The sequence below is a fragment of the Phaseolus vulgaris genome, chromosome 8 (genome assembly GCF_000499845.2).
Source record: "Phaseolus vulgaris cultivar G19833 chromosome 8, P. vulgaris v2.0, whole genome shotgun sequence".
NCBI classification, from domain to species: domain Eukaryota; kingdom Viridiplantae; phylum Streptophyta; class Magnoliopsida; order Fabales; family Fabaceae; genus Phaseolus; species Phaseolus vulgaris.
In genome coordinates, this window is record NC_023752.2 from 7,542,464 (window position 1) to 7,564,714 (window position 22,251).

The 22,251-nt window shown below is 27.2% G+C and overlaps 3 protein-coding genes across 28 annotated transcripts; all 3 read left to right on the plus strand.

The window, feature by feature from the left end:
• The first annotated feature begins 533 nt into the window (after positions 1-533).
• LOC137823729 (cysteine-rich receptor-like protein kinase 25) lies at positions 534-1,682 on the plus strand. Its single transcript, XM_068628971.1, has 2 exons — positions 534-1,332; positions 1,672-1,682. Exons 1-2 carry the CDS (start codon positions 534-536, stop codon positions 1,680-1,682), a joined length of 810 nt encoding a protein of 269 aa, XP_068485072.1.
• Positions 1,683-5,250: 3,568 nt separating this feature from the next.
• On the plus strand, positions 5,251-8,234 carry LOC137826234 (probable LRR receptor-like serine/threonine-protein kinase RFK1). Of its 26 annotated transcripts, none has more exons than XR_011083445.1 (7): positions 5,251-5,527; positions 5,633-5,701; positions 5,772-5,842; positions 5,999-6,070; positions 6,173-6,243; positions 6,577-6,656; positions 7,965-8,234. XR_011083445.1 is itself a non-coding variant. In XM_068632124.1 (6 exons), the coding sequence occupies exons 1-5, from the start codon at positions 5,396-5,398 to the stop codon at positions 6,234-6,236; spliced, it is 408 nt and encodes a 135-aa protein (XP_068488225.1). In that variant the 5' UTR covers positions 5,251-5,395; the 3' UTR covers positions 6,237-6,243; positions 7,965-8,234. The 26 variants fall into 26 exon arrangements, 6 of the variants coding, with proteins under 6 accessions (XP_068488225.1, XP_068488226.1, XP_068488227.1 ...); XR_011083446.1 differs by lacking the exon at positions 7,965-8,234 and adding an exon at positions 7,439-7,890; XR_011083447.1 differs by lacking the exon at positions 7,965-8,234 and adding an exon at positions 7,444-7,890.
• A 6,551-nt stretch (positions 8,235-14,785) lies between these two features.
• Positions 14,786-20,641, plus strand: LOC137826233 (cysteine-rich receptor-like protein kinase 25). Its single transcript, XM_068632121.1, has 7 exons — positions 14,786-15,754; positions 18,951-19,085; positions 19,177-19,298; positions 19,370-19,580; positions 19,690-19,927; positions 20,012-20,165; positions 20,292-20,641. Exons 1-7 carry the CDS (start codon positions 14,944-14,946, stop codon positions 20,601-20,603), a joined length of 1,983 nt encoding a protein of 660 aa, XP_068488222.1. The 5' UTR covers positions 14,786-14,943; the 3' UTR covers positions 20,604-20,641.
• The last annotated feature ends 1,610 nt before the right edge of the window (positions 20,642-22,251 follow it).

Below are 22,251 nucleotides of genomic sequence, written 5' to 3' on the forward strand. Positions count from 1 at the left end.
TCAGAACTCAAAAAACAAGAATATTCTTAATCAGTTTGTATTGTTTTCCAAGCTGAAAGTTCTAAGTAGATATATTTTCATGTGTGAGTCTGTTAGAGACATAGTTTAATGTTTAGTGTTTAAGATTTAGGTTTAGGGATTGATTTGATAGTTAATTAGTTAAATAATTATTATATATCCTCCATTGTTCTAACAAGCAAAACATCATGGTCCCAATTCATTTCTTTTCACCCACCACCTGAAAATGAACATTTTTATTATTCATATCTCATTTTGAAATTTTCCAACTTTCCGCTAGACATCTTCAACAGATAATGTACAACAAAAATTATAAGAATTTCAGATCATCACAACGACAGAGACATGATGAGTGGTTGACTTTGACTCGCCCGGTTCACTAACATGCTAATGCATGCCATGCCAATCCCTCACAGTTTTCGAAGTTTCACCTTCTATATATATTTTCCATTACAAAGAAGAAAATCTGAACACTGAAGATCATAAACCATCCATCCTTGAACATGATCAGAACCATGCCTTCCAACAACCTCATTTTTCGTATCTTTTGTTGTATACTTGTTATTACCTTCTTCAACTTCCCAACCACTAAAGCACAGAACGAGGACACGGTTTATTTTGAGTACCAAAACTGCAGTGCAAACAGAATATCTTCGACCAGCACCTATCAGAAGAACATGATAACCCTTTTCTCTTCCTTCACTTCCAGCGCTTCTGCTAAATTATTCTCCAACACCACGATCCTTGGCGGAAACAGTAGCGTGTATGGTTTGTTCATGTGTAGGGGTGACATACCCTTACGCCTGTGCAAACAATGCGTGGGGAACGCAACCGAGAAGTTATCTACAGACCCAGAATGTAACCACTCCATAGAGGCTGTTATATGGTACGCTGAATGCATGCTTCGGTATTCCAACGTGCTTTTCTTCTCCATCGTGGCTACATCTCCAGAATATTCTTTGTTTAACGCTGACGATGTCTCCTCTAATTCCACAACCAGCTTCATGAACTTCTTGCGCAATACAATGAACCGAACTGCAGAAGCAGCAGCGGATTCGGAAGCAAGGTTCTCAACAAAGGAAGCAAACTTGTCTCATTCTCAGACCCTTTACGCTCTCGCTCAGTGCACACAAGATTTGTCACCGCAAAACTGCACAACTTGTCTTGCTGAAGCAATAGAGATGCTTCCAACGTGCTGTGATAGAAAACAAGGAGCAAGAGTTAAGTTTCCGAGTTGTAACATTTGGTATGAGATGTACCCTTTCTATGGCGTCATCACGGATAATCCACCAAAAAGACTCGTTCCATCATCAGGTTTTTCTTGGTGGCACCCGAATGGGGTGAATCTTTTGTTAAACATCCTAGTGTACATTTTGAACCTTATTATTGTATCATTTTTATAATATATGAGTCTAGTGTTGTTAACAAACGTGAAGTCAGAACAAGTAGATAGAAGGTTTCACCTTCTTTTACATATAACTTATGCTCATGTTTCTAATTATCAGTCCAACTAATTTTCTTTTGTTGCATCATCTAGCATAATTATACTTTGATTTTGGTTGAGTGTTTAAAAAGAGAGAGAGAGAGAGAGAGAATTTGAAATAAATGCTGTGGCAACTACTATTTTATTTTCTTTCTATATTGAATGTGCAGATAATTGTTAATGACAATTGGTAAAATAGTTCCAATCATTTATTTTTCATTTTGATACATATTACAATTTTCTTTAGACTCTAATACGTAGATTGTCATAAGTCTGGAATGTGAAACTTAGTCTAGTTCTACATGACCAACAACTTGTTTGTGTTTAAATTTAGGGGATATTTGATTTTTCTTAAATTAAAACTGTTGTTAATGGAAATCAGTGAATTTAGATTTTATGGTGGTAGTAGGGCTAATTGACTGCTGCAGCCTCTATTTCTGATAGCTGCATAATTGAAGCAAATTTACTGCATAATAGCTGCTTACTTGTGAGCCTGGGCGTTCATGTTTGAGAATGTTATGTCTAGTTCTATTGCAAAGCTGGATTGGAAGAAGCTTATATCAAGCTGGAATTTGTGACTGCATATGTTAAAGCACAGCATGCATGATATAGCTTAATTTTTTCTTGTGTTATACTAAAGAAGATTAAAAGTAAACTAGGCCTTTGTGGGTTGTATATGAGGAGATGAGCTTTGTATAAAGGTTATGACAAGCTGAAGTATCTCTTTTAATGGTGTTAGTAGGGTTTGTGTCATTGAGTGAGGCGAGGATGTGAGTTCTAATGAAGGAATGAGGTTTTGTTTTGTCCACGAAGGATGGTTTATTAAAGGTTTCAAATAATACACTACGAGAATACAAAGTTGTAGGGTGAGCCAATAATAATATACTCTAATACGAAGAAGTCAACGCTAAAGTTAGAGTAGCTTTCGTTTTGTGTGGGATAAAAAAACTCGTTCTTTGGTTGGAAGCAACATATATTTGCCTAGGTCTATATGGAACGGATGTTATTAGAATCCATTAGCGCATGCAAAAACATTTAATAATATAATTATAGTGTGGGTTTAATGGACACTAAATAAAGGAAACAAAATTGTGTAGATCTAGCCCTAAATAATTAGAAAATAAGTTATTTGTGTTAGTCTAACCTATACTTAAGGAAAAAGAAAAAGAAATTGAGTATTAGAGTGCGCTTTGGCCCATGGAAAAAAATTGTGAATTAGAGTGGGCTTACCGATTCTGAGTTGAAAAAAGAAATAAGTCAATTGCTTCTTGCACCATATCACTGCACCCAATTATAGGGGAGAAACAAAAATGCCCTTAAAAAAATGGGGTACATATCAAAATACATTCCGAACTTCCTTTTCTGGAACACAATAATCTCTTCTGGATCTACTTTTCCGGAATGTATTATTTTCAATTCTGAATTTTTTTATTTGGAATGAAATTTTATTTTATTTTCCTGATTTTTATTTTTGGAACACAATAATCTCTTCTAGATCTATTTTTTCATAATGTATTATTTTCTATTCTGGATTTTCATTTCTGAAATAAAACGGAATTTGAAAATATTGTTGGGTGCAGGTTCAAAAATAGGAATTCTTTGCCAACATTATAGTGGGCTTGACAGATTTTAAGTTGAAAAAAAAATTGTGGGCCTCTGAGTTGAAAAAAACACTTTTCATTGCTGTGGTCAACGCTAGCATTTATTAGAAAAAAAATAAAATGATTTCAAATTATTTGTCCTGTTCGAAACCTATCTCAATTATCTTATTTGAAAGTTGTCTCATTTATTCTATTTCAAATATATTAAAATTCCAATAAAATTTGAATATGATTCTGTACTGGTATGCGACGAGATTGAGCTGCCCGAGATTCGGTCTCCATGATCGAGATGACCGAGACCCCACGGACGGTCTGGCCGACCGACACATATAATCATTATCGCCAAACCAAGGTCAGTGAAGTTAAATTACCATTAAGAATTAGGTAATGCAACCATAAGTGTGATTCATTCCATTAATCAGACCCAGTAAGGTAAACTCATTAAAATAATATAAATAGCATATATTCTGAGGAACAAGGTACGTCATTATTATTGTACACACCCGAGTGTCGAACACCCTCTTTACTGACTTGAGCGTCGGAGTGTCTTTTGCAGATACCTCCCTCATTTGGCATTCACTCGAGACTGAGAGTCGAAGGAGTAGTGCGAAGACCGGAAGGATCACAGCAAAACCCTAGCAACCTGCCCGAAGGAAGAAAGAATACGAAATCTTCAACATTTCTTTAGGTCTCATCTCCCTAGCAGAAACATATTCCAATCAAATTTTAGGTATTTGTTCAATAAATTACAATAACATAGTAACAAAATGAAATTATATCTGATCTAACTAAACTCAACTAATCAGCTCAACAAAAAGGAAAAATCATGGACAAAAAAATATTAGAATCTACACTACAAGAAATTATTGAATTACTGACAGATCTGGAAAAAGCATATTCGATAGCTAGAAGTCAAAATTGTTGAAGTTATTAAAGTTTTAAAATTACCATTTTGCTATGGATCAGACTTATACTCAAGTTTATTAAAGTTTTAAATTACCATTTTGCTAAGAATCATATTTGTACTCGAGCTCATTGCATATGAGATATGGTAACTACTAAGTCATTTAGTAATTATATTATGACTTTTATTATTCTTATTACGTTAATAGACTTTTATTATTCTTATTATGTTAATAGAGGCGCGTGTCTCAATATAAAAAATATAAAAGGATGTAAGAGAATGGAGTGAAATTTGAAATATCTTAATATTGTAACTAATAAAGTTTAAGGAACAATAATTGAGAGAGAGAAGTGAGAAGTTTTTGATAAAGAGAAGGAAGTGGAAAGTTTTTGATATAGAGAGAATTTAGAAGTTTTTTTATAGAGAGAGGAAAATGATAAGTTTTTGATAGAAAGGAAAGTGGAAAGTTGTTAAAGGAAGTCAAGTTCGATTTTTTAGAGGATAAAATTAGAAAAATAAAAGTAAATATATATATATATATATATATATATATATATATATATATATATATATATATATATACTACAAGAAAATGGTTAACTAATTTAGAAACCAAAAAAAATTAGTTTATATAGTAACTAATTTAGATACCATTTTATAAATTAAAAATTATTGGATACTAAAATGGTATCTATTATTAGTAAAAAGTTATAATCAATTAGATACTATATTTTTGGTTTCTAATAATAAAAATAAAAATAAAATTATTTTTAGAGACCATTTTTTTAAGTCTCTTATTAAGATATAATTGGAAACCATTTTTTAAGTTACTTTTAATTTATTTTAGTGACTAATTTTTGGTTTATAAAAATAATTAAATTAGAAACTAATTTTTTAGTTTCTAATCTATACTTAATTTTTAGTCATTATTATTTAAATTTAGATACTAATTTTAGAGTGATTAAATTTTATAAAACTAATTATTAATTTATAAAATATTTTAAATTAATATGAATAAATTTACTAATTTATTAATTTTAGTATAATATTAAAATAATTAATAACAATTTAACAATTACAATTAAAATAGTATTTTAACTTTTTAATTTTACTTAAACATAAACTTAAATTAATAATAAATTCAAAATATTATTTAAATTAAAAAATTTATAAATTAATTTAAATAGATATCCATACTTTCTAAAAACTTATTTAATTTTTTTTAAATTTGAAGAAACAGTGCTTTGAATTTCTAAATTTATCTCTTTCTTTAACCCTTTCTACTCTGCGACGGCAACAGCTACGGCAACGGCAACGACAAGGCACCTTGCGGCTCTGCAATACTCTGCAACGACGACGGCAACGACGACGGCAACGCACCCTGCAGCAATGGCGACGACAACGCACTCTGCACGGCGACGGCAATGCACTCTGCACGGTGACGGCAACGCACTCTCGCACTCTACAACAATGGAGTTTCTCTGCTCCGAAGAACCTCTTCAAGCGTCAGATTCGATTCGTGTTCATTCTCTCTCTTTGTTTTTATTTTTTTGCTTCGAAGCTCCGCGTAAGTTTACTTACAGTGTATATTCCCCATCTTCAACCCTAAATTTATTCTGTGGACAGAGATTTTGCTTACAATTGCTTCACCGGTTCGATTCGAGAGGAATGGGCTTCAATGAAATTAGCTTCAATGTGAGTCTGAGTCTTTTCCAATACAATTCTTATTTTATATTAGTTACATATTACGTAAAACTGTGTGCAGTTCTCTTCTTGTGAATCCCTTATCTGGAAAATTCCAAAGCATCTAGGAAATTTTACCTCTCTTAGATACCTGTATGTTCCAAGCTTTAATTCAATTCATTCCTATGTCCTAGATATTATCATGTTTATAGAAATCCTCAAGAATGAGGTATACTTTGAAAGTGTTATTGTGGTAGTATGTGGTTTATCATCCTTACTAACCTCTTCATTTGTCTTGTCTCCAATTAGGATGCTTGAAGCAAACCAATTTTCTGGTGCTGTTCCACCGGAGCTTGGGAAACTAATTAACTTGGAGACATTGTAAGACACCAATTCTTTCATTTTTAATATTATTATTATTTTTACTTTCTCTTAAGATATCATGTTTTCCTATGACTTTTTTCTGCAATTTTAACACTGAAGGGTTCTGTCATCGAATCAATTGACTGGGAACTTACCGCTTACACTACTGGACTACAACATTTGACTGACTTGTAAGCTTTGATATTTGACCTTCTTCTTAATTATAACCCAACTACTTAACTCATATACTGCATCTCATGCATAAAATTCATTATCACACTGCAGTAGAATAAATGATAACAATTTTACTAGAACAATACCTAATTTCATACAGAGCAGGCAACTTCTCCAAAGACTGTGAGATTCTAATTCTTTCTTTGTTAAATGATTTGACTATGCAATTTTTCTACTGGATAATTTTCAACCAATTTTCATGATTCTAGAATCATGTAATGTACACAATTTTTATAATGAAACTAAATATTTGTTTTTATGTTAAATTATTGACACAATGAATTAAACAGTTTGGCATTGCTTCTGTTAGCTCCTAACAGGTAGCATGCGGCAATATACAGAATTCAATCCTGAAGGATGGAAGTAGCATGTAAGTTTCTTGTGGTTTAAAATTTTTTATCTATATTAATTTTCTGCAATGAAGGTTTTACTCTCATAGATTTGGAGTGTTTAGTATAACTCGATTGATTTTTTAGTCACTGAGTATGTGGTCACTGCAAAATAGAACTGGCATAAAAAATCATGATGAAATTATTTCCTAGCAATAGCAATAGCAATTGCAAAATATAGACAATTCCCGGTTGATTCATCTTTATTCTAGAAGTAATTCATACTTTAAATTTATATGTGATTTACTAAATGTACTTAATATGAGAGAAACCTTATAGAGAAAAACCTAAACTCAGTCATCTAAATCTCAAATGGTATTTCAAAGAACTTAGTCTGTCTAATTTGAAGCTAAAACACAAAAGAACTTACTTCATTTTGGGTTGTACACAAAGGACAATAGGATTTCTATTTCATTTTTACGCTTAGAACATCTCTAATATAGAGATCTTATGAAGTATCTTAAGTTTAAAACTAAAATATTATAAAAACATTATTGAAACAAGTTTATATAATATAATTGGAGGTCTTAAAATTAAGAACTCTGGCTTTTAACAATAAAAGACAATATTTCAATATCAACAACAATCTTTATAAGAAATTGAAATGCAAATAAAATATTATAACTAGGGAGTTCTAATAAAATGTCACATCAGAACAAACTTGTAAAATTTAGCGTTAATTGCATAAAAAATGATGTAGTATATTCTTGAATTGTAAATGGTTTTATTGTATCATTCCACTAATCAATGCTTGTGGAATCAGAGTAGAAAAGCACTGAGAAAAACTGGGACGAAAGTATATCACTGGTTAACATGCCAAAAAATGCCAAAATTATCATGATGGGGCATTCATTGATAAAGAGGATAGATGGAGCACTGCTATGTGTTGCTGTTTTTGGGGTTTCATCCAAAGGGCTATCTTTTGTCTTTTTAGACCACCTACAAACAGTTCTTGTTATTACCCTCCCCACTTCTAGGGAAATTAATTAATTATTAATTGTGAGTAAATTTGTACAATCTCCACTTAGTTCATCATCATCCCTTTGCTGCTTGACAGTACTAGATTGTTTAGTTGTTAGTACTAGAGATTATAAGAGATTCACTCAATAACAATTGTGCAAGAATATGAATTATTCATCATCATGGTATAATAATAGTAATGAGAAACAATCATTCATGAAATAATAATGCGTGTGTATGGTGATTTCTGTTATTTGTTCTTTGATCGAGGCTTTGTCTTTTGAGACTTGTACTTATATTTTTTTTTTCTTCCCTCTTTCTTTTTCTAGCATGAAAAGCAGATTGAGAACAGAAGAAAATGGAGAGATTGAAAAACAAAAAAAGGGAATAAATTAATACTCTGCATGCATGCTTGGATGATCCGAGTTAAACTCTTTTCTTTTTTTTTAGTTTAGCTCACGGATCCAAGTAGCCCGATTCATTAATTATCATGTTAAAACATGATGATAATATTCTATTGCCTTGAATATTCTATTGATATTCTATTGATGTTAACAGTATAAAGAAGAAAAGTATAAAAAAAAATTATTTTCTATTTTTTTTCCACCTGATATTAATTTTTGATATTCTTTTGTTCATGATATCTCGGGATACATCTAGGCTATTTTTTATTCTATTTAAGCAGTAATAACTACAGTGAAGAGAAAATGAAGAATATTAAATTTTTTCAATAACACTTCTTATTATATATTTCCATTTCTAATAAAAAGAAGTAGTAGTTGATGCCACTAAGCATAAGGTTATAAATAAATATAAAATATGACTTGAGATGATGAACTTTATAAATTTATTTTAAAATTAGTGAACTTAAATATATAAATAAATAAATATTAAAGAGTAAGTAGGTAAATAAAATAATATTTTATAATAAATTATATTATTTAGAGACCAATATAGTGACCATTTTTTGGTATTTATATATTTGGTCACTAAATAAGTTTCTATATATTTTGGTTACTAAATTAGTTTCAATGAAATTGGTTGTTAATTTGGTTTCTATATAATTGGTCACTAAATTAGTTTCTATATATTTGGTCACTAAATTGGTTTTTATTTAATGGTAACTAAATTGGTTTCTAAATTAGAATCTAAATTGGTATCTAAAATTAGCGACCATGATTTTAGCCACTTAAGACTATTAGTTTCTAAATTAGTCTCTAATTAAGTTAGTGACTAATTTTATCATTTTAGAAACTAAAAATTTAGTTTCTAAAAACACTTTTTCTTGTAGTGATATATATATATATATATATATATATAAATGACAGAAATGTTCAAGATAACAATAAATTGATAAAAAAACTTCTTATTATATATTTCTAAAATAATAAAATAAAATATTCGTATAAGGATAAAATGAAAAAGTAAATGTGTATAAAAAAAAATTACGATAATAATCTTCTTTATATATTTTATATATAGGTATAGATAATATTAGTGTTATTAATATTACCATTACCATTATTATTATTAATATTTTTATTTTATTATATATCCATATAAAATAAAATTATTAATTATTATCATGAGAAAATGTTATTAAGATGAAGAAAATTAATTATTATTATCTTAACTATTTATTATTATTATTACTATTATAAATATTATTATTATGATTATATTAATATTGTGAAATTTATGGATAGATTTTATCGATGGATAATAATTCGCGTTCAATTATCAATAAATATTAATTAACATTTAAATTATCGATAAAATTTATTGATAAATATTGATTCACATTCAACATTTTTTAAATTTGTTGATAAAATCTATCGGTAATTATCAACATACAAAAATTTACCAGTAAAATCTGTTGGTAATTAAATTATCGATCGAGATAAATTTGTTAGTAAATTTGTTGATAATTATTATGAACACAAATTCGTTCATAATTGAGCGCAAATCATAAATATAAAATATGTTGATAATTACTTAAAGACACAAATTAGTCACTAAAATTCCTCGATAATTACTAATATACATAAATCCATTAATAATTACTAACAAACACAAATTGATAGATATTTTAATAATTACTAACAAACACAACACTAAAATTCGTCAATAATTATTCACATTGTATATGCATGGAATTTTTTACAATAACACCACCATTAACCAATTTGTAAAAATATTTAAATTCCCAACATACTAATTAATCACTATTGTTTTAAAATTGAATTTTGTATATCTAAACACAAATTCATTTGGTGAATAGTTTGGAATAATAGATATTAATTTAAAATATAAGCTGAACAAAATTAATGAAAATATTGTCAATTTCTCTCACCAAAAATGACATACTAATTAAAATCAATACTCATAATCTGACCAATTTTTTGCTAACATTAAAATACAACTGAGTTGACATTGAATAGTTCATTAATTACAATATGAATGAAACCAATCAACATATTCAAAACTTATTTTCCAATTAAATCCACCTTCATCAACATCATGAATTTTGACCCTGAACATATATAAAAGCCTTCAGATTTCATATTTGCTAACCCTAGTGAAATTTTAGTTCCATCCAAGCTCAAGTGAATTGAGGTAAATTCACTTACTAACTCATAATAAAACATATATTTCTTTTATTTTCTGTAAAATTTGTTATAAAACATAATAAAAATATTATAAAACTAGTAAATTAAGATTACCATTAATTTTAAACTAAGCGTTTAATTTTTTATATTCTAATTACTAAATAACATATCTATGAAATTCTAAATTAAGAAAAAGCTAATAAAACTATTAGAATTACTCATTTACTCTTAGGCTCTGTTTGGATTAGGGAGGGGATGAGTGAGATTTGAGGGAGTGGATGCGTGAGGAAAGTGTGAAGAAAGTGAGGGTGTTTGGATTGGGATATGTTAGGGTGGATGTGTGAGGAAAGTTTATGGGAGTTTGTGAGTGATGTGATGGTTATGAGGGAATTTTATTTTTTTTAAAGGTGTGAAATGTTACTTTACAGATTAACCCTTGCCTATTAAAAATAATAAAATGAGTTGTTTTTGTTTAAAAATAAAAAACTTTCACACATTTCGTAGATTTAAAAATTATAATTAAAAAATATATGTTAAATGTAAATATGTATAATATAAAAACTATAATTAGAAAAAAAAATATGTATTCAACAAATTAAATAAAAACAGAACTTCAAGTAATAAAATTGAAAAATAAATCAAACATTATATAAATAAAAAGATATTAATTTTTAATATTAAAAACCCTCTAGAAATGAAAAATAAAAAATACTAGAACAACAAAAATATAACATAATTAACAATAGAAAAAAATTTCATAAAAAATTATAATAAAATAAATTATAACTCATAAACATAATAACTATATATAGAAATATTTTAATATAAACATAAAAAAAAAAAAAAAAAAAAACAGAATTTCAAATAATTTCTTTAAATATTAAATATATACTATAAAATTAAAAAATAAATCACATCTTATATAAATAAAAAATTACTATTTTTTAATAATAAAAAACCTCACAATAAAACAATCTAAAAAATACAACAGTAAAAAAAATATAACTTAATTAACCATAGAAAATGATTCCATAAAAAATTATAATAAAAAATAAGGATAAAAAAGTATTGTGCTCATTAAACCAAATAAAACATAACATAATACATAAATACATATTTTAATATATTAATTATATTTTTAATTTCTAATGAATAATTTAAGTTAGAATAAAATTATTTTAAGTGATGGATTGTTTTTAGGAATTTTTTGTATTAAATAAATTAAATATTTAGTATAAAATAAAATGAAAAATGTTTAGTATAACCTTTTGGAGATTACCATGATCCGACCCAGGTAATATTTTCAATTTTAATTAGATATAGTATATTCCTTTCTTTTAAAAAAAAAAACTAAATCCAACCACATTTAATAAAATATCTAATTAGAACTTGAAAAATAGGTATCACCTGATCTACTCTAATAACTAATATATAAATGGAAGATTTTATTTAACTATATTTTTTTTACACTGATTCATAATATTTTATAAAATAATAAACAAACTTAAAACTTCCTTAAAATTTATTATGATTTATTTCTTCATTTTAAATATTATATATATATGTATATTTTAAACATTGTACAATAAATTTTCTAAAATACTAATACATTCAAATGAAACATTGTGATACATTCAAATGAGGGTAAATTGGGAAATAAGGGATGCTGACATGACTTTCCCTCTACATCTCTTCATTTTGAGGGGAGAGGATATTTACTGTTCACAGGTATATTCTCTCTTTCACTTCCTTGCACATCCTTTGATCCAAACCATGTATATCCACTCACATCCTTCCTCTTGAACAGTACATCCATGAAAGCAAACAGGGGTTAGAAAGGGGTTAGAAAGTAATGTCACGTTGTTGTTTCAATCATAAGTTTCATTGAAGATATATTATGTAATTTTAAATAATTTTTATTTGCAATTACATTGAAAACGAAAATTATACACTATGTTTCTGGTCCAGCACACACATTAGGTTATTTTATTTGTTGCATCTTCACGACTATAAACCCTATTTTTTTTCATTGAATGGTGAAAATATATTTGACTAGACTTCAATTTTTCCAGCAAATTGCTGAATCATCCATTAAAACTACTGGATTTTAAATTCTGTAAGTAAATGACTTGAACTAGATCCAAAATGCGTCACTGATTCATTGTATTACAAAATGTTGTTATCTTTAAATGACTTTTATTCATAGATTATTATAAATCAAATGGAAATCAAGCATTACTGATATATTTTGACATCTATTTTACAATTATAATTTTTAATATAATTTTTTTATTGTAGTACTTACTTACACATGTGTGCTATTTTATTTTTTTTACCAATAAAAAATATAATTAAATGGGATATGGATACTCCAACTTTTATAAAAACACCATTTTAAGTTCTCATCACTCCAAACACCACGAAGTAATAAATTTGTGCTATTAAATTATTTAAAAAATATTTTCATTAATTGTAAGTAACCCATTGTCAGAAAATAATCCTCTATGCTAATATTACCAATGTTACAATGCAAACTTGAAAAAAAAAAAAAAACTGTGTCATATTATTATGTCACATACACTTTGACCTAGCTACCACTTTCTATCAAAAAATACTGAACCATGTGTTTCTGCTCCTCTCTTTTTTAATTATCTTAAATTAGTTTAACTTAAATGTTGTTTTTTACACCTGTTACAACCCACGTAAGTCTTCTTATTATTTATTCTACTATATGTATAACTTACTCTTATGCATGATGAAACTATCTGCAAGTATAATAATACAGATAATGTGTCAGTTACGTACTATTGGCTTACTTCTCGGATTAAAAACCAGTGTATTTTATTTAAAATTTATTTTTTATAAGCCATTTTGTTATGCTATTTTATTTTATAGAGTTAAAATTTATTTTTTATTGCTTTAGATATTGATGTGATAATTAATTTTAAATTTAATTGTACTGGTCGGAAGAGTTTTAGAAGTCTTGAAATTTCGTTATGTTCAAAATGTATTAAAATCAAAAAATATATAAAAAACTAAATAATACATCTTAATCACGATTGATTAATCTCAATCCAATAATAATGAATTAAAAAAAAATTATATACAGATATAATTAGTATATAATTTCAATTTTAATCAAAAAATAATAAAAAATATTATATATGAATTATATCCATACATAATGTATTAAAAAATTAATTAAAAATAAAAATATTACATATGAATTAAATATCCATATGTAACTTATTTTAAATTTAATTAAAAGTAACAAAAATTGTTATATAAATATTATATCCGTAATATAAATTAAAACAAAAGTGTTAGATACAGATTTCTCGTACGTAACTTATTTAAATTTAATTAAAAAATAACTAAACATGTTACGTACAAATTATATTTGTATATAATTTATTAAAAATTTAATTAAAAAAAAACTGTAGGTAACTTATTTAAAATTTAATTAAAAAATAATAAATAATAATATTACAAATATGAATACTAATAATAATGATAATAATTAATATAATAAAAACCATAATATGTGAAAACAACTATATGTATTGGTTAAATCTTCTTTTATCATTTAAGGGAATGTAGAAAGAAGATAGAAATGAAGTAAAATAGAAGCATGTCACCTTAGAAAAAGGAATGAAGGAATTGTGTCACATGAAAAAAATGAAATTTGTGCGTTTTTATCATCTTCCACGTTATAGTACAGAGTTTCGATATCACAGAAAAATGCATGCTCATTATTTTCCTATTATTTAATGCTTCTTTTCTTAAAATTTTACATTGATGATTAGATTCTGAAACTTCGTTGTTTTAAATCCTTGATCAATGTGATAACAACCTCACTTTTGAGGGATAGAAGGATTTTGAGCATCACCATGTAATACAATCTATATGGTGTGCAAGATATATATACATCAAAATGAAATTTAGAACGACCATTGATCACATTTTGTACTGTTTCCAAGCTCAAAGTTCTAAATATATATTTTTTATTTGTGAGTATCATAAAAGATTATTAAATATCAATTAATTTTAAAAAAATAGTCATTGAGTAAATTAAATATTATTTTATAAATTAAAAAAATTACTTTATAAATTTTTATTAATAATAAATATTAATATAATTTTTATTAATAATAAATATTATTCTAAATATTAATATTTTTTAGTTTATAAAATAGTATTATAATGATTAATTATTTTTTATTTTTAAATTAGTTGAAATCATTTGTTATTTAACAACTTTTTTTATTGAAAAGTTTCTTATAAACATATTAATTAAATAATTATTTTATATCATCCATTGTTGGAACAAGCAGACATCATGCTCCCAACGCATCTCTTGTAAAATTAACATTTTTATAATTCTTGTCTCATTTTTTTGACATTTTCCAACTTTCGGCCAGACATTCATTTTCAACTGAATTTTGACATTTTCCAACTTCAGGCCAGACCTTCATTTTCAACTGATAATGTACAAATAAATTATAAGAACTTAAGATCATCACAAACGACAGAGACATGATGAGTGGTTGACTTTGACTTGCCTGTTCATTGACTTGCAAATGCATTCCCATGCGAATCCCTCACAATTTTCGAACTTTCACCTTCTCCTATATTTTCTATTACAACAACACAGAAGAAACTCTGAACATTGAAGATCATAAACCATCCATCCTTGAACATGATCATAACCATGCCTTCCAACAACCTCATCTTTCGTATCTTTTGTTGTATCCTTGTTATTACCTTCTTCAACTTCCCAACCACTAAAGCACAGAATGAGGACAGGGTTTATTTTGAGCACCAAAACTGCAGTGCAAACATATCTTTGCCCAGCACCTATCAAAACAACTTGATAACCCTTTTCTCTTCCTTCACTTCCAACGCTTCTGCTAAATTATTCTACAACACCACGATCCTTGGCGGAAACAGTAGCGTGTATGGTATGTTCATGTGTAGGGGTGACATACCCTTACGCCTGTGCAAACAATGCGTGGGGAACGCAACCCAGAAGTTATCTACAGACCCAGAATGTAACCAGTCCATAGAGGGTTTTATGTGGTACGCTGAATGCAAGCTTCGGTATTCCAACGTGTCTTTCTTCTCCATCGTGGCTACATCTCCAGAATATGCTTTGTTTAACAATAACAATGTCTCCTCCAACTCCACAATTAGCTTCATGAACTTCTTGCGCAATACAATGAACCAAACTGCAGAAGCAGCAGCGGATTCGGAAGCAAGGTTCTCAACAAAGGAAGCAAACTTGTCTCGTTCTCAGACCCTTTACGCTCTCGCTCAGTGCACACAAGATTTGTCACCGCAAAACTGCAGAACTTGTCTTGCTGAAGGAATAAAGATTCTTCCAACGTGCTGTGATGGAAAACAAGGAGCAAGAGTTATTTTTCCGAGTTGTAACATTTGGTATGAGATGTACCCTTTCTATGGCCTCGTCACGGATAATATTCCACCAAAAACACTCGTTCCATCACCAGGTTTTTCTTCTTCTTCTTCATCTTCTTCTTGTAGTCGTGACCTTGAAATATAGGCACTAGAAAGAGGATAGAGGTATAATTTCTTTTCATTAGTATTTTGAACAAAGACTTCTTCAGATACATTAAAAATTTCATGTTTAGGAAAATATGAGTCTAATATGTTGTTAACAAACGTGAAGTCAGAACAAGTAGAAAGAAGGTTTCACCTTCTTTTACATATAATTTATGCTCATGTTTCTAATTATCAGTCCAACTAATTTTCTTTTGTTGCATCATCTAGCATAATTATACTTTGATTCTGGTTGAGTGTTTAAAAAGGGTTTCATGGACTTGCCTTACAAATAACTTTTTTGGCAAGGATCTAGAGTCAAACCCCTCCAGGAACAACTCACTTAGCTTCTTGCCATAGTTTTTTACACATCATTCTCCATGCTCCATGCAAAAGAAAGAAACAAAACTGATCACCTCTCATTAATTTGCACCCTGAACCTTTCGCAACCCTAAACAAATAAACTCACTTAACAATTAACTTTTATAACATAATAATATATATTAAGATTTTAAATTAAAGAATAAATGAATACTTTTATTTTTTTAATGGTGTCAAATGAATGTATTTTGATTTTTAGTGACCACTCATTAAAATGAGACAAGATCCACTCAGTTGCTAAAGATAAACCTTAACCCTCTAACCATACACCAAATCCATGTTTCTAATTACACATTCACACAATATAGATGTTTAAACAGATACAATTGAATTGCATAAGTCCACAGTAACACACACAACACACAAATGATCCCACAATTAGGGCTACAAGTATCATACAACCCTGCATATCAAAACCACCATTTAGTGACAACCAGTGAGTTTTGCTTCTTAAGAGCATTCCTTTTCATTTTGCAGTTAATTTTGTGCTTCATGAATCACCACAAACTCTTCTAAAAGTGTATTTCCCATGCATGTGGTGCACCTAATCACCCTGCTTTACTGCTGCAAAGTGTTGTTGTCCACACCTGCAGCAAATGTACCTTCCACATCAATCAGCTAGCTCAAGTGAAAATCATGAAAATATTCCAAAAGTCAAAAATTAAGTTTTTTTAAAAAAAAAAGGATGGAGGACAAATTCAAAACGCGTGTATCATAATAAAAAGATACCATAGAAGATTATATATAAGATCCTGGTACAAATATTGATATAGATTTAAGTTATTTAATTGTTTTAAGCCAAGATTTGGACACAATAGCTAATTTGAGAAAGAGAAAACCAACAGTTTATATTTCATCCACAACATATATCAGTTCTTCCTCATCAACCATTCACTACAAGAAAATCATGAAATAGAAATTATATTTTAGATACCAAAATAATTAGTTGCAATAGTAACTAAATTAGATATCATTTTATAAACTAAAACAAAAATTGGTTTCTAAATTAGTTTCTATTATTGTTAAATAGTTTCTAATTGGTATCTAATTAGGAACCAAGGTTTTAGAGACCAAATTTAGAAACTAAATAATTGGTAGTTAAAACCTTGGTTACTAATTAGATATCAATTTAGGAACTATTTAACAATAATAAAAACTAATTTAGAAACCAATTTTTATTTTAGTTTTTAAAATGGTCTCTAATTTAGTTACTATTACAACTAATTATTTTGATGTCTAAAAATTAGTTTCTATTTGATGATTTTCTTGTAGTGCTTCCACTAAAAGCGATTATGTTTATATGATTTCATATACTCCGAATCAAAGCTAACCATGAAGTTTTCTGAACTTAATTTTGCTTTTTTCAATAACTATTATTTTATTTTGTTTCCATATAAATGTCACAAAAATATTGAAGATTCCTAGCATAAATGGCACAATAGGCCGAGCGAATCAATAAGTATTATTTTGTTTTGTTTCCATATAAATGTCAAAAAAATATTGAATGTGCAGATAATTGTTCGATGATAATTGGTAAAAAAGTTCCAATCATTTTTTTTCCATTTTGATACGAATGTTATTATTTTCTTTAGACTCTAATATGTAGATTTGCAAAGTTTTGAATGTGAAACTTAGTCTAGTTCTAGATGACCAGTAACTTGTTTGTATATATTTAAATTTAGGGGATATTTGATTTTTCGTAAATTAAAACTGTTGTTAATGGAAATCAATGAATTTAGATTTTATGGTGGTAGTAGGGCTTGTTTCATTGAGTGAGGTGAGGATGTGACTTGTAATGGAGGAATGAGGTGTTGTTTTGTGAACGATGGATGGTGTATTAAAGGGTTTTTTTAAGGTATTTTTTGAAATAAAAAAAGGATGAGTGATTTGTTTAAAAAATGGACTATAAAAAATAATTCTAAATATTAGTTTGACCTTCGTGTACAACTACTTTACAACAATAAAGTTCACATATGTTTTATTGGGTACTTTGTTATCATTATCATATATGATAACATTTTTAATGATAACTTTTTTTCTTAGTCATAATATTTTATAGTCATCATTATCATAATCATAATATTAGTCTATAGGTTTTGTTAATGACATGATATTTTTTATAGAATCTAGCTAGCCATTCAAAGGTGAGATCAAGTTTTTTCTTTAGAATTTTATTGGCTCCAATATTTATAAGTTTTAAAATACATAATAAATATAATAAATGGATATAATATTTTAAAGTTTAATTAAAGTATTATAAGTAGGTGTATTTTAATGCTAAAATTATTATGTTATTTTTATTTTTTTCTATTAATAAATTATAATTTTATTATATTTTTAATATGTATATAATATTTAACTTTTTTACATATTATTATATTAATTTTATGTTAATTTTTTTTAAAAAAATATGAATTGGATTTAAAATACAATTCACTTTTTTTATAGAAAAATATGGATTTGAATTTAAAATCCAAACCAAATATTTGGATTTGAATATTCAAATTAATTTTATAAAAAAGTACATATTTGAATTATAAATTTGATCCAAATATTTAGATTGGATTATCCAAAATCCAATTCATGATTACCCTTATTCAAATCATATTTTTCAATTCACAATATTAAAAATATGACGAACTTAATTGGACCAACTAATAGTTGTTGGCATGAAGAATTTATTTTCATCAACAATATTTGTAGTATTTCCATCAACAATATTTGTAGTTTATATATTTTTAACAAGTGACTTCTCTTTTGACACAGGAAAAGATCAAACACGAACTATTATCTTGATCCTTATTTCCATTATCATTTTATTGGGACTACTTTTTGGCATTTGTTATAGTTTGATGCGAAGAAAAACAAAAAAGAGTAATAAAGTTATTCTCAGAGAAAATTGTGAGTAAAAGGGAACTCTAATATTTACTTTTCATTTAGAAAACTTAAGGAAGTTCACAAACTTGGTTTAATGACTGAAGTTTTTTTCCAGTTGGACTTGGAAGTTCCACAATCGAGTCACTGCAGTTCAATCTGGCACTAATTGAAGCAGCAACGAACAACTTTGCAGATGACAATAAGATAGGGAAAGGTGGATTTGGAGAAGTTTACAAGGTAAGAAAAATTGTACTTTATTTTTATTATATGCTCTGACTTTTAACATAAATAATTATCCATTTTTTCAGGGCATTCTTATTGATGGAACCTCTATAGCTGTAAAAAGACTTTCAAGAAATTCCAAACAAGGTTTAGAGGAGTTCAAAAATGAGGTTTTGTTGATATCCAAACTCCAACATAGAAATTTAGTGACTTTCATGGGATTTTGTGTTAATGAGGAAGAGAAAATACTTATCTATGAATACGTGACACACAAGAGCTTGGACTACTTCTTATTTGGTTTGATTCTTTTCATTTCTCTTTAGTTTCTTTATAAGTTTAACATGCTTTAAGGATTGAATGTGAAACATATATCACTTAATTTTCTCATGTAATGAATATTTTGTAGATACTAAACAAGAAAAGTTTTTGACCTGGCCTGAGCGTTACAAGATAATAGAAGGGATTGCTAAAGGAATTCTATATTTACATGATCATTCTCGACTTAAAGTTATACATCGTGATCTCAAACCTAGTAATATACTATTAGATGAAAATATGAATCCAAAAATTTCAGATTTTGGTCTTGCTAGAATTGTTGAAAAAGATCAACAAGAAGGAAGTACAAAGAGAATTACTGGAACATAGTAAGTTTTCAATATCTATTCCTACATTTATCGTCCCTTGTACAACATGCTCACGATTATTTATCATTTTTCCTAATTTTGCAGTGGTTATATGTCTCCAGAGTATGCTGTGTTTGGACAATTTTCTGAGAAATTAGATGTTTACAGTTTTGGAGTTATGGTTCTCGAGATTATTAGTGGAAGAAAGAACATAGGTTCATATGAACCACATCGTATTGTTAATTGTCTTTTAAATTTTGTGAGTACAATATCATTTTGCCATATTTTTATTCTATCTATTATCATTTATGCTTAATGTATAAATGAAATCAGTTTTAAAACCTAAAAATGGAAATGATTTGTCTAAGCTTACCAATTGTTACAGGTTTGGGAGCATTGGAGGGATGAAACGCCATTGAGTACATTAGATCCAAGGTTGAAAGAAAATCATTCTAATATTGAAGTCATCAGATGTGTTAAGATTGGTTTATTATGCGTTCAAGAAAATCCAGATGTTAGACCTACAATGTTGACTATTGTCTCATATCTCAATGGTCACTTAGTTGAATTGCCTTCTCCTGTAGAACCAACATTTTCTTTGAATCGGGAAACAAATCCAATTGTTGCATATGAATCAAATTTAAGACAATCAACCTCAAACAATGAGATGTCTGTAAGTAAATTGTATCCTCGATAATTTTGTGTTGAATATCAATAGTATACATATTTTATTAATGTTATTATATTATTTTGCACTTAACTATGACATACCTATAAAATTATAAGATACAAACCGGTTTGATAAAGTTGAGTTAAATTTAAAATTAATTTCTTAATATATTTTGATGAGAGAAAAAACTTAATATGTATAAATTTGTTAAAATAAGTTTGATAACATGTTAACCTAAAAGCTCACACACGAACTTATCAAGTAAATAAAAAAATTATTATCTAAATTATTTTAAGTCATTATTCACCTAATCCGTTTAGTATGTAACTTAAATGAACTTAGATTGAGTTTATCCGTAAATTTATGGGTTAACTTGTTTTATATGATAAAACTTATTATTTCAAAAAAATATTTTATTAAAATATAAACATGTATTATATATATATATTAAATAATTATATTAAAATTAAAATTATTTTCATAATATGATTTAAATTTTAAAAATATATTTTCACTTTTTAAAATCTTTTAAAATAGACTGAATCGAACTACAATAAGTTTAGAATATGTTTAAAATCCAAGATGTAATAGAAACATAAGTTTTCTATAAAAGGAGTGAGAAAGAGTGGTATCTGACATAATAAATTTTAGTTTAAAATGGGCACGTTTTCCCATAAATGAGCAAGAAAATTGACCTTTTTACTCATTACTTTTCCTTTCAAATTATCTGCACAAGTCCAAAACCATCAAATCTGTTAAAACTGTTTTGAAAATATTATCATTATATAAATATGAAATATTTATTACTGCATTTATAATTAATTTATATTTACTTTTGTACTTATATTTTTATATACAAAGTGGCCCTATTATGTTTTGACCGAAAATGTTTTAAAATAAATCTCATCATTTAAACATTAAAGATTCATTATTGTACATAATTAATTAATTTAATTTATTATTTTTTATATGATATGGTAAAAAATAGTTTTCTAAAATTAATGTTAATACCTATTTGTAAAAAAGAAAGAAAGCATGGAGAATGACGCTGTTTGCAAACCCACGGCAGCATAAAGTAATGGAGCACGCTGATCTGCATTTGAAAATACCGTCGCTGTTTTCATGCTTCAGGAATATACCAAACATCTTAACGAATATTCCATTTTAAAATTAACCAAAATATAATTTAAAAATTTAATAAACTTCTTTTAATATAAAGTAATTTAGACATTTATAAATTTATTTACACAGAGTAATTTAAAACAAAAATTAAAGAAAATAAAACAATATATTATTCATTATATATAAATTTAACCGTTTTCCGAACATTATATTAAGATATCTATTTACATTGGCTAAGAGAATATGATGAGAATATTTTTTTTATAAGAATTGAAAAAGAATAAAAGGTAGATAATTTTATTCTTTCAAACGAATTTAAGATTATTTTAGTTTAATTAATGATTAAAAAATTATTAAATAAAAATTAATTTTAAAGATAAAAAATAATTAATTGTTAAATTAGGTATTATTATAAAGACTAAAACATTTATTGATATCTAAATTAGTATATGATGAATAATTTCTAAATTTATATCTAATTAATTACCAAAATTTTAGTCACTAAATATTTATATTCTAAAGTTGACAATGTTGTAATCTTCGAGATAATTAT